This window comes from Saccopteryx bilineata, chromosome 5 (assembly GCF_036850765.1).
Source record: "Saccopteryx bilineata isolate mSacBil1 chromosome 5, mSacBil1_pri_phased_curated, whole genome shotgun sequence".
Classification (NCBI taxonomy): domain Eukaryota; kingdom Metazoa; phylum Chordata; class Mammalia; order Chiroptera; family Emballonuridae; genus Saccopteryx; species Saccopteryx bilineata.
The window spans coordinates 158,094,081-158,107,521 of NC_089494.1; the positions used below are offsets into that span (position 1 = coordinate 158,094,081).

Here is a 13,441-nt window from a genome sequence, read left to right on the forward strand (position 1 = left end):
GTCCTCTTATCAATATATAACTGCTTTCAAACACATATGAGTGACTCACCATAGTAACCTCTTTTTCTTGAATCTGCTCCCTAGAGATTCAGATGCAATAGATGGAGCATAATAAACTGCATTTTAGATAAGACTAGGATGCAAATAGCCTTAGAACTGTAGTATGAGAAGGAAAGACTATACTACTCTGAACTGCTCTTCAGTAAATCACCAATGGAACATAGTTGACTCACTTAAGGAAAGATTAGAAATCAGTTTGTTTTTCTTTCCAGTCTGACAGCTGTTTTAGTTAAACGAAGAAGTTAGAAGCTTTTTATAATAAAGTGATGAGTCTTGTAGTCATATTCTTGTATTACAATCAAAACTAATAGAGCAGAACCACTTTTGTATTTAGATTCCTTTTCCCCCAAGAAATCAAAGAGAAATGTAGACTTGTTTTTGTTCAATATGGCCTTCACTGTATATTTCTTTAATTTTCTAGTTATATGTTTTATTTTGAGGCAATTTTTCTATTTAACAGAAAATGTATATTATGAAAAAAAGAATTTTATGGTTGTAAAATTTATTTATAATAGTACATTCTGAATAAATAATTATGCCCAGTTACTGCTGAACATGAAGGGGAACCATTTGAGATTTTTATAACTCTATTCAGAAGATTAGAAAGGAGGTACATATTAGTATTTTTCCATTTTATAATAGAATGATGAAAGGTATGTTTGTAATGCATGCTAATAACTATTGCTTTAATTGTATAAAGGCATTTCTTTTGAAGAAGCTCCTGTTTTCTTCTGACAAGTCTTCTTGGAGGGATTGCTCAGGTATGATAGTTCTTTTATAAACTTTTACTCCATTTATTTTACAGATGATCTATGCAGCATTCATTGGCAGTAGTTTAGTTAAAATTAATCTATTTTATTTATTTATTTGTTTGTTTGTTTGTATTTTTCTGAAGCTGGAAACGGGGAGAGACAGTCAGACAGACTCCCGCATGCGCCCGACCGGGATCCACCCGGCACGCCCACCAGGGGCGATGCTCTGCCCACCAGGGGGCGATGCTCTGCCCCTCCGGGGGCGTTGCTCTGCCGCAACCAGAGCCACTCTAGCGCCTGGGGCAGAGGCCAAGGAGCCATCCCCAGCGCCCGGGCCATCTTTGTTCCAATGGAGCCTCGGCTGCGGGAGGGGAAGAGAGAGACAGAGAGGAAGGAGGGGGGCGGGGTGGAGAAGCAAATGGGCGCTTCTCCTATGTGCCCTGGCCGGGAATCGAACCCGGGTCCCCCGCACGCCAGGCCGACACTCTACCGCTGAGCCAACCGGCCAGGGCCAAAATTAATCTATTTTAAAAAGTACTATTAATGAGATATTTTTTCCTGAGGTTTTGTTTTTAATATTTTAGAAAATTCATGGACAGTGATTCCAAATTTTTAAATACATGTATTTCCAAATTTGGTTTTCCTAAGACATATGAAACAGAATACTATAACTAAGGAGAAACTTTGGCCTCTTTCTAAAAATAGTACATTTCCCTAAACTAAAATTATATCATGCCATAAGGAATAATCATTTGTGTATGCTTGTTTTGTCTTATTTTGCTTTGAGCAAGAACTGAGAGTTACTTTTATATTTCTGCATTTTTTTAGCATAATGTCTTATACAGTTCAAAGAAAATATTGCAAATAATTCTGAATTGCAAATGAAGCTGACAAAGCTTCTACAATATGACTAGGTCAGGGACCTGTATGGTACTACCAGATAATAAAAAAAAATTGCATTCTGCTTGATGGTTTACAAAGATCTTCATTTACACAATTTCATGTGGAATGCACAATAACTTCTAAAAGTATGTAGGATGTATTATAGTCTCAGTTCGTATACAAGACCAAAACAGCTTCCATTCCAAACCACGCACATAGAATCTGCTAGTGATTTTGAATTTAAGAGTTAAAGTGTCATTGTTATGTATATTGTATTCAATAGTTGAAATGCAAAGTAAATTTTAGTAGAGAAGAGACTAAGAGCTGAATGTTTTATTAATAAGATTTCTCGCATAGAAATATATTCATATTGATAAAAAAGTTTATCCTGTCATTCATGGCAATAAATGCTGTGGAGGTTATAAGACAGTTCCTGCCTTTAAAGTACTTTAAATCTATTAAGAGAGATAGGAAATTCCCATAGCATAAAATTTTACATGAGATGTGTATATATCTTATCCCTTTTGTTTGAAAGTTTCAAAGAGTTATACTACCTTCAGAGAGTACTACTTCTTGAAAAGGAAAAGTTGGCCAAGGTTCAGGAAGAAATCGAGCATTTGTGCTCTTTCCTATAAAAATCTATAGCTCAAATCACTTCAATAGTATCAATAGCTCCTGTATTATGCAGCATAACTACAATGGCATTGCTAATGTAATGGATTGTGGTATTGTATGTGCTGAGGGTATGTTTCCTCATTATCCTTACACTGTGAGACAAGGAGATCAAAGACATTAAACTAATTTAAAAATGGGGAAAAAATAAAGGTCTCAAAAGGCCCTTACCTTGTTCCTGGTTCTATAATAAAGGAAATAACATGATTTATTTGCTTCATTTGCAGTGGAGAAAGAAAGGATCAGGCATGTGATGGTGTAGTGAATAGAGTGTAGACCTGGAATGCTGAGGTCACCAGTTCAAAGCCCAGGGGTCAGGGCACTTATGAGAAACAATCAGTGAACCACTAGAGTCAAGCAACTACGAGTTGATGCTTTTTGCCCTCTCTTTCTCCCTCCCTTTCTCTCTCTCAAGATTAATCTTAAAAAAAGGGGGAGTGGGTGGGGATCAATATTGGCATATTTTTTCTCCTGTTTAATTCTACATTTTAAGATTATTCTTATCATTAATGGAAAATTTAGTAATGGTGACACTATAACCGTCAAGCACCTTATTTTTCTAAAATATAATTTAAGATCAGTTGTTGATAGATTTTCCCCCACTTACAATACATGATTTTCATCATTAAATTAAGACATTCTTTCTCTTTTTTTAGTGAGAGAGACAGGGAGGGAAATGAGAAGCATCAACTCGTAGTTGCAGCACTTTAGTTGTTCATTGATTGCTTCTCATAGTACCTTGACCCCAGGGGGAGGAGGCTCCAGCTGAGCCAGTGACACCTTTTTCAAGCCAGTGACCTTGGGCTTCAAGCCAGCAACCTTTTGGGCTGAAGACAGCGACCACACTCAGGCTGGTGAGCCTGTACTCAAGCAGGTGACCTTGGGGTTTCGTACCTGGGACCTCAGCGTTCCAGGTCAACACTCTATCCACTGAGCCCCCCAGTTGATCAGAGGAGACATTCTTAACACTGTAATTCATGCCCAGATTATCTTTTCAAAGAAAACCATTATAATGTATACTTCGATTATTTTTAGAGGAAGAGCGGAAGGAACTCCTTTGTCACACCTTATGTGATATTTTAGAAAGTGCCTGTTGTGACAACTCTGGATCATACTGCTTGGTTTCATGGTTAAGAGGAAAGACAACTGAGGAAACTGCTAGTATTTCTGGGAGTCCTGCAGAATCTAGTCATCCAGTGGAACATTCTTCTTGTAAGATACATTTTTTTCCTAAAGTAATTTCTTATACCTTTGTTTTAATAAAACTATTGAAAATTAAAAAAAAAGAATTAAAATTTTCATAGCATGTCTTATTTTAGCCTAAGCTTAATTCATGAGCCTTAGTATTTTTCATTTCCTTTGTATTATTTTAATTACTAGAAGACACTGCATTTGTTTATTTTGCTTTCATTTTTGGAAAGGAAGGAACTGTATTTCTTAAACTTTTTTTAAAATTCTAGTTAATCTGCTTGATGATATTCTCTTGTGAGCTTTGGTATTTCATTTAAAGAGCATATTTCTATATACTTTAATTTTAAATGCATTAATGTTTACTTTGATATTGGGGAAAAAGATTTTTTTTGACATTACAAAATTTGTGAACATATTTTTAATTGCTTCCTAGAACAAAGTTGGGAATTTTTTTTATTATTACCTGTTGTTTTCTTCTAAATTTTTATACATTATTATGAATTATTTTAAAGTAATTTTGAGTTTTAATTTTGCCTTCATTTATGTTTTTCATACTTTGAATATTTCTTTTTAAAATAAATTACAACTATTCTCATTATAAAAATTATATATTCTGTCGCCTTTAGTCTTTGAAAATTATGTAATTGTCCTAAAAAGTGCCTGAATGAACTAGTAAAACGGGAACTTCTGGTCCTTCGGAAGCTAGATAACAAAAGTTGCTGTTCTGTTTTTCTTTTCGGGAACTATCTTGCTTGTAGGTGGCTTTTGATAATTGGTAGTTCTAAGTTCTTATATTGAATAAGTGACTTACTCTGCCTGTCATGCATTCCATTAACATCTTTGAAAATTGCTTTCAATGAAATTAAACAACTGATTTATAGAAAGTAAATTTTGATTGTGATATACATCTTGCTTTTTCTATAGGACTATGATGCACTCTTGCTCCTTGAACTAAAATATATCTGTGATGTCAGCATTTTTCCTACTACTTTTGTGGTTACAATGGCAAATTCTAATAGTAGGACATTCACAAAGAAAAAATTTTTAAATTTAAACAGTTCAGTGATATGTTTTATTCAGGGCTTTCAACATAACCTTTCCAAAAAAATCTAACATTTTTAGAGTTGACAATATAGTTGAAGGAAATGAGTGGAAAATATTCACAAGGATGATAATAAAAAATGTCACCAAGGTTGATTGCATGTAAGCATGTTTAATAGTTTATTAAGGTTATCAAAATTTTGACAGGAATAATTAAAGTAATTAAAAGTTATTTTAAAGATTAGATGCTCAAAGCCAGTGTCTAATAAAATGTAAGAAAATAATAAGATTTTTTTGTAACATTTTTTATTAGTATCTTAGACTGTCTGCATGCTTACTATGGACCATGCTGTGTATTTCATAGTGATAGGTTAATTGACCTCATAATACGTTAACTTTGGTACTTTGATAACTAAATTATGTGGGCATTCTATATTAAATTCCTCTTTGAAAAATGTATTTTAGAAATTTTCCAATTTACTATGCCTCATTTCAAAAGTGGACATGAATAAAACCAGATTTTAAATTTGTTTTCTGTAATCATATAAATTTGAAATTTTTTAACTGAAAATATGAGAATTTACCATAGATGTTGACAAATTAAATGAACTTACATTAAAATTTTTATTCCATATAACTATTTTATTCTTTCCTCTATTCTCAGCTATGTTCCTTTTCTTGTGTTTTATATTTTTCTACCATTCTGCCTGCTAAGCTTTTTATTTTGCTTGCCTTCTTTCTCTAAATGACTATATTTATGTCAGCTTTTGTAGTGTATGCCCAATTAAATTACTTATATAATCAGGCACAGAAAAATCAGTACAATTTGGGAAAGGTTAGATATAATTTTTATGTTATCCTGAAATTTTAAATATGAAGTATTTTTTCATTGTCAGTATACATTCTGTACAAACATTAAATTCATTGGCTTGTGTGGTGTGTATAGTTTTGGCTTCCAGTAACGCACATTTGTTTGCAGTAATGAATACTGAGGTTCAATTTTAGCTTGTTTCCCAAACAAATAAAAATATTATTTAAGCCTTTGGGCTTTTCAAGATTTTAAAAAGTAACTGAAATATTTGAAAATTAAGTGTAGACTTTGAATGGCTAACATAATGTGACCTTTTAAATTGTAAATCAAGAAACTTTAATTTTGAATTCTTATGGAATCCATTTCTTTCTCTGATGATAATATTTGAAAGTACTAAGATTTGCTTTATAAATGTAGATACACACATATGAAATTGTTCATTGTGATAAATTTGAGTAGGCATTTTGATTCTTCTTAAAGACCTTATCTTTGGGGAGCCAAAGCTCTTTGGATTGAAATATCAGCTCTACTGTTGACTTCTGTGTGCACTTCAGAGCATTCTTCTCACTGCCTCAGTTTCCTCTTGTGTGAAATGAGGACCAAGAAAGTGGTTATGAGGAGCTAGTGAAGTAAGACCAGTAGAGCATTTGGAAAAGGGCCTGGCACTTAGAAAAGTGCTAAATATTACCTTTGATTTAAATACTTTCTTTGATTTACTCTGATCTTTCAAAATTTATTGTACTGTATTAAAAAACAATCTTAATAAGTTACTGAAAACTTCTCAACCATTATGCTGAATTAATGAAGAAACAAACAAAGCTGTTATTGAACCTGTGTAGTTTCAAAGTGCTATGCCTTTTTATATACATTTGTTTAATAATAGAGCATTAAACCTGAAGATTTTATATTATGAATAGGAAGATTAGTGATGATGATTTTACTTGGATCTATAGATTAAAAGATTATTTAAAAGTGCAAGACACATTACAATGATGAGTGAAGCACTATTATTGCCAATAACTTATTTTGTCAACTACCCTAGCATAACTGAATTGAAAAGTCTCTTCTACATTCTCAATATTATATCCATTTTAGTTATAATCATGGTAACTAAGATGTTAAATTATAAATTTTTATTATAGTAAAGTTGAAAATAAACTGAGGATTTTAAAAGAGTAAGAGAGGGAAATTTTTGATTGCTTGAAAGTGTTTACTGCCTGCTGTGTGTATCTTGTGTCATTTATTTGCCATGTGTAGTGCTGAAAAGTGTCTTTTATGTATAGCTGCCTTGGCTGTCGAAGAGCTTGGCTTTGAGCGATTTCATGCATTAATTCAGTAAGTAACACTGGAACATTTAATTTACTTACCTTGAGGACACGTTGCCACTTTGTCTATTCATACTGGGGAAAGGTACTTAGCTTTATATGCTAAGAATTAATTTGTTTTCAAATTAAAATAATTTGTAAAGGTGTACTTAAGTTACTTGGATTTTTAAATTAACTATCACACTAAAAGTTTTTTCATCATTACAATAAAAAATAATTTTAGCTTAATGTTTCTCTGTCCTGAGTGAGTATAAAGGTTTCTACTAGAATAAATATTTGAATTATTATTTATTGTTTGCCAAAATATGCTAACTATAATTTTCATTAAAAGGCCTGTTTTCATTAGAGAATTTAAACTTTTTATTAAAAAAATAAAAGGTAAGATTAGCTATGTTAGTAGAATTATAGGTGGCATTTGATTTGAAATATAACATTAATTTATTTTAAAAGAAATCACAAATGTACAACAGTCACGTTTTGTTTGTTCTTAACCCCATCTTAAAAGAGGTCCACTTCATTTCTTAAATAACTATATTAATGAAGCTTTTATCGTTGCCAGACAGCAGTTCACCTAAGAGATGAAGAGATTCCCTACCAAGTAGACATTCTACCTTAAAGGGATATATATATATATATATATATATATATATATATATATACAGTTGTCAGCAATAGCATTTGCTTTAATTGCTAAATTTGTATTTGAAAATTTGAGACACTTATAAAAATCTCCTGTTTGTATAAGTACATTTTGATGTATAAGACAATTTAAGAATTTTCCCCATTTATGGATGTAGTAAACCTCATGATAATACTAATACTTAATTCTTTTCACCCCCCAGAAAAATATCATTCAGAAGTTTATCCGAATTAAAAGATGCTGTCTTGGACCAGTATTCAATGTGGGGAAACAAATTTGGAGTATTGCTTTTTCTGTATTCTGTGTTACTGACAAAGGTTTGTTTAAGTAGATGCTTCTTCTGGCTTTTATTAGTTGAGTTTAGTATGTTTCCTGCTATGAGGAAAAAATTTATTCTTGGTAATGTTTCTAAATCTCAGAATAAAAATCTTTTATGCTGATAATAAATTTTTCTCACTACTCACTTGTTACTCAACCACTTTGAAACACTTTCACCCCTGATCTTTTGGACCGTGTAGGTTATCAATAATATGCTAATTATGAAGTGCACTCACTTATTCTGAATTTTATTTTCTTTCCTCTTAGCAGTGTCTGGCAATTGACACCTTAACCCCTTTTGGAAGCTCTTCCCCCAAGTCCCTTTCTTAACTGAAGCTGAAATATCCCTCCTGATTTTAAATTGCCACATGTGGGTGTGACACCAGCCCATTCTGTGTTTCCGCCTCTCCGAACCTCAATATGGCATCGTCTTTAAATCCCTAGTTGTAGGACTACCATTCAGGCAGGTTTCAGGTGGTTCTGAAAATGGTTATCCTGTACTTATAATTTTGATGTGGTTGTGGAAGGATTTGAGTATTGCATTTACCTATGTTGCCATCTTGACAGGAAGTCAAAAATATGTTCCTTAAATTCGGATAAGAGCTGTGCTGCAGGGAGTCGAGTGTGAAGTATAAAGTCTAGGGTCAGGAAAACCAGGAAAGTGGTTATTGAAATAGGTGAGCCTAAGCTAGAGCAGTGACCATGGAAATGGAAAAGAAAAAGAGCATATTTAGACGCATGTTTCAATTTTAGAAATTTAAAAACTTTTAGGAAGAGGTTTAAATGAAAGAACAGAAAATACTTGGTAGTCGGTCAGAAGTGTGAATACCTGTGGTGGAGATGTCTAAGATGACTGGTTTCTTATGACTTTGTCTTAACTGTTCCTTAGTCTGCCAGTTTTTTATGCTCGAGACTTTTGATACCACCTCTGTCTCTTGTCCCTTACAGCCAATAAACCATCATGTCTGGTTGCTCTTTGAGCCTGTCTCTGAAACAGTGTTCCCTTTCTCCCTAATGATTATGTCACTTGTTTCTGTTATTCATTTTGGCTTTATCAAAGCCTGCTTTGTATTGTTTATGAAAAAGGCATGTGCAAGATCTCATACTTGTTCGTGTCCTTCTACATGTACTTATGCAATCATTAGTTATTTTGATCCTTGATTAATTATCTCTCTAATCCTTATTAATGGCCTGTAATCTGATAGAACCAATGGTTAATGTTAGATGAGTAGCACAGTGAATGGCAGATTATCTTTGTCATTTTAGAGTAGATCAAGTTAAGAAAACTAGGTCGTCTTGAATGATCCAGTTTCTAAACCTTGGAATTTGGATGTCATTTTGGGAGTTAAAAATATAAAAATATATTTTCAAGAAAATAAGGAGCTCCCAGCCATCTTAATTTATATTTTTGTCAGTACACATTTGCATTACCAATATTTGTGAAAACCAACAATCAAAAGCAAACCTTCCATTTTCTTTTGTATTGGTTATATCCTTTGTGTATTTAAATTTATATCTCTATCAGCACTCATGTGTGTATGTATTTAGTACCAATAATCTTTTTAAATGATCTAAGAAAATATATTGGATGCTTTAGCTGGTATATTAGTTTTGAATTTAATTTAACCTAAAGTTAAGTGAATATTAACTTTTGGATTAAATAATTTTCTTTTTCCTCCTCTTGAAACTTAAACATTCTCTCTCTCTATGCATTTCACCAATATTAGATCTGTTATCTGTATTCTTTATACAGAGCCCATTAAAAAAAAAAAAGAAAGATGTTCTTGAAGAAACTTTTTTACCATTATCATCTCAAATGCACTTCTAATTCAAATCTGGCTGATTGTCTAGGAGAAAACTTACTTAACCCTTTGAGTAGTACGAACGTTCATGTACATCCTCGTGCCTCCTGACCATCCAGGGCATGATCGTACATGTGTAAGGCAACATTAAAAAAAGACAAATGTATGTTCTTCTTATTTCCATAACTTGGTTATCAAACATACATGATTTTAAGTTAATAAAACTGGAACTGGAACTAATTTCATTTTTTGAAAAAAACAAAACAAAACAAACTCCCAGGTGTCAGCAAGCATGAAAAAAACTCACTACTCAAAGGGTTAAATAATTGTATTTTATTAATTTATATTATGAACTGGTCAACTTTTAAACTACTATAATTCCATTTCTAGTTTTTAAAATAAACCAAGATATTTCGTTTCTTTAGGGCATTGAAAACATAAAAAATGAAATTGAAGATTCAACTGAACCTTTGATAGATCCTGTGTATGGACATGGCAGGTAATTAACTAAATCTATTATCTCTTTAAATGGACAGAGTTTTGCTTGTGAATGTTTATGGCATCAAGTCTATGAATTTGAACAGTCTTGTGGTTAATGCATTGCTTGCCTTATATATCATATGAAATGTTAATTTCCACTTTAGGTTTATGAACGCCATGCACTTATTGTAGCAAATGTTTTGTTTTTAGATGGCTTTGGGTATTATAACAACTTCTGCTTGATGTTCCATTTAAGAGACTTTAATATATGAAATCTATTCATTTTGACTTACAAATAAGTATATCTGTACCTATTTATAAATACTTTCCTGCTTGGGAGAAAAAAATTTTTTTCTTAGTGTTTTCTGTGAAACTACCTTTCCTCTCAAACTTTTTAATAACTATTTCTGTTAAAACTGATAAAACAGTGAATTTTTTTTTTTTTGTATTTTTCTGAAGTTAGAAGTAGAGAGGCAGTCGCAGACTCCTGCATGTGCCCAACCGGGATCCACCTGGCATGCCCACCAGCGGGCGATGCACTGTCCATCTGGTGCGTTCCTCAGCTGTGGCCAGAGCCATTCTAGTGCCTGAGGCAGAGGCTTTGGAGCCGTCCTCAGTGCCTGGGACAGCTTTGCTCCAATGGAGCCTTGGCTGCGGGAGGGGAAGAGAGACAGAGAGGAAGGAGAGGGGGAGGGGTAGAGAAGCAGATGGGCACTTCTCCTGCGTGCCCTAACTGGGAATCGAACCTGGGACTTCCACACACCAGGCCGACGCTCTACCACTGAGCCAGCCAGCCAGGGCCGATAAAACTGATTAACTTACTCTAAAAAATAAGTAATTCTCTTTGGTGCTCCAGAGGTTAAAATTCACATATGTCCCATCACACACAAAATAATAACTTTTACATATGTATTTTTAAAGGTGCTTATAAATACTAAGTAAGTTATCAGTCTAAGTATAATTTTTTTATTGATTGAGATACAGACTCTTGGACAAAGTTGTTAAATTATGTAACTATACAGAAAATAGTTACAATTGCGGTGATTCATTTACTAATGCAGTTAACAAGGCTGCTGTTCAGTTGAATGTGTAAAATGAAAAATGTAAGTTTTTTTTCAAATTTTGTTGTTTTTTTTTTTTTCTTTTTTTTTTTTTTTGCATTTTTCTGAAGCTGGAAACAGGGAGAGATAGTCAGACAGACTCCCGCATGTGCCCGACTGGGATCCACCCGGCACGCCCACCAGGGGGCGATGCTCTGCCCACCAGGGGGCGATGCTCTGCCCATCCTGGGCGTCGCCATGTTGCGACCATCCTGGGCGTCGCCATGTTGCGACCAGAGCCACTCTAGCGCCTGGGGCAGAGGCCACAGAGCCATCCCCAGCGCCCGGGCCATCTTTGCTCCAATGGAGCCTTGGCTGCGGGAGGGGAAGAGAGAGACAGAGAGGAAGGCGCGGTGGAGGGGTGGAGCATCAAATGGGTGCTTCTCCTGTGTGCCCTGGCCGGGAATCGAACCCGGGTCCTCCGCACGCTAGGCTGACGCTCTACCGCTGAGCCAACTGGCCAGGGCCTCAAATTTTGTTTTTTAACATAACTTAATGTCAAAAATCATACTTTATGTCTTACCATAGTGATCATTTTATTTGAAAATTAGTTAATTTCTATTTCAATTATTTTTAAATGTTTATTAATAGCCAAAGTTTAATCAACCTCCTATTGACGGGACATGCTGTTTCTAATGTATGGGATGGTGATAGAGAATGCTCAGGAATGAGTAAGTATGTACTTTGTGTGTTTATCTCTTTTGTGATTAATATTTTTCTAGAATGTAGTTGGATGTTATTCATCTGTTTAATAGCTCTGCATTACTTAGAGATTAAGATAAGTTCTTTGTAATAGAAGAATCCTTTACAATTTTCAAGGCACTATAACATATAGAATATAGACTTTGGAAGCAAATGTAGGCTCCAATCTCATTATTTAACTTCTCAAGCCTTTAGTTTTCTCTGGTATAAAATTGGGATGGTAGGATTATCTTCTTTAGAAAAAGTAAAATATAAATCTCTTTATATAAATAAACCTAGTACATTTCTATGCAATTGTATCTATATGTCTGGAACACTTGCATTTTGCTTAAAATTGAGAAGTACTATAAATATTATAATTTGAAATATTTTTTGAGTCTAGTGGGTTTTCCTATATTACTTTTAAGGGGCATAATTTCCTTTAAGGTGCTGGGAAAATTTAATGTTATCTGAGACTTTTAAACCACTACTCCCTATTATTACCTATCAAAATTTCTTTTTTTATAGTATCATATATTTCCAGGGACATTAAAGTGAAAATTCCTTTGTCCATCTATCTAGATAAAGAGAACTGAGACATAGCTCTGAATAAAATGCCCTTCAACTCATTACTGAGTCAGTCTCAATTAATGTAGTTACTCCTTCAACTTGAATACTGTATACCTTCTGTTGAAGTAGGTAGTATAGGACAGGAAGTTCCATTGTCCTTATAGTTCACAGGGAAATTAATTTCTTTCTTTTTAAAGTAGATAAAAACAGTCACCAAAAGAGAGATGCCAATATTATGATTGAGAATATAATAGTTATTGACTTTTTTTGTCCCATTTAAATGAGTGAATCTTAAATTTGAATTTTTCTCAAATTTTAAAAATATATGTAGTTAACAGAAACACAAGAGGATATAACATTAAGGAAAAGAATTAATAAAAGTTATATAATCTCAGAATTAAAAAGCACCTCTTGAGAACATCACACTAAGCAAGTAAGTCAGACAGAAAAAGTCAAGAAACATGATTTCACTCATCTGAGATATAAAACTGAAAGCAAGAAATGCACAAGACAAACAAAGAAAAACTAGACACGAACAACAGTACAAGAGTTACCAATGGGACAGTGGGATGGGGTCGGTAGCAAAGGTAAAGGGTACAAATAGATGGTGACCTTGGGTGGTGGGCATACAATGCAATATACAGGTGATGAATAATAGAATTATATACTTGAGACCTATGTCATCTCATCAACAATCTCACCCCCAAATAATTAATAAAATTTTTATAAAAGAGATGATTTCAGAATAAAAAGCACTTCAGCACAATCCAGCCCTTTATTTTATTGCTTAAGAAATTTAAGAACTACCCTCCCTCCCTACATTATTTCCTTCATGATGAGGGTAGAAAGAGAACCTAGTTTTGATAATTTCTGATACAGGTAAAAATTTAAACACTAAAATTTGTAGACAAATAACTACACAAGTTATCTTGCTCAGTTTTTTGTAATTGAGCCTATCTTCTTGAATCCTATTCTGATTGACAACTGAAAACATTTCATCCTACCAATAAAACCTGTCAGTCTCTCGAGTAATAGGCAGGTTTCTGCTCCCACTCACCCATGATGACTTACGCACATCTTTCTTTTTACCCTGATAGTTTCTGGGCACTGAGGTAT

The 13,441-nt window shown here is 33.7% G+C and overlaps 1 protein-coding gene across 3 annotated transcripts in view; it reads left to right on the plus strand.

Annotated features, from left to right (window-relative positions):
- The window catches only part of MINDY3 (MINDY lysine 48 deubiquitinase 3), a 100,440-nt gene that overhangs the window by 20,021 nt on the left and 66,978 nt on the right, over window positions 1–13,441 (plus strand). For 2 of the 3 annotated variants that reach the window (XM_066280865.1, XM_066280867.1), the window contains 6 exons: window positions 761–821; window positions 3,402–3,578; window positions 6,693–6,744; window positions 7,577–7,691; window positions 9,920–9,993; window positions 11,666–11,745. In XM_066280865.1, coding sequence (XP_066136962.1) covers window positions 761–821; window positions 3,402–3,578; window positions 6,693–6,744; window positions 7,577–7,691; window positions 9,920–9,993; window positions 11,666–11,745 — 559 coding nt within the window. Of the gene's footprint in view, window positions 1–760; window positions 822–3,401; window positions 3,579–6,692; window positions 6,745–7,576; window positions 7,692–9,919; window positions 9,994–11,665; window positions 11,746–13,441 lie in introns of those variants that run through there. The other variant, XM_066280866.1, reaches the window with a different exon arrangement.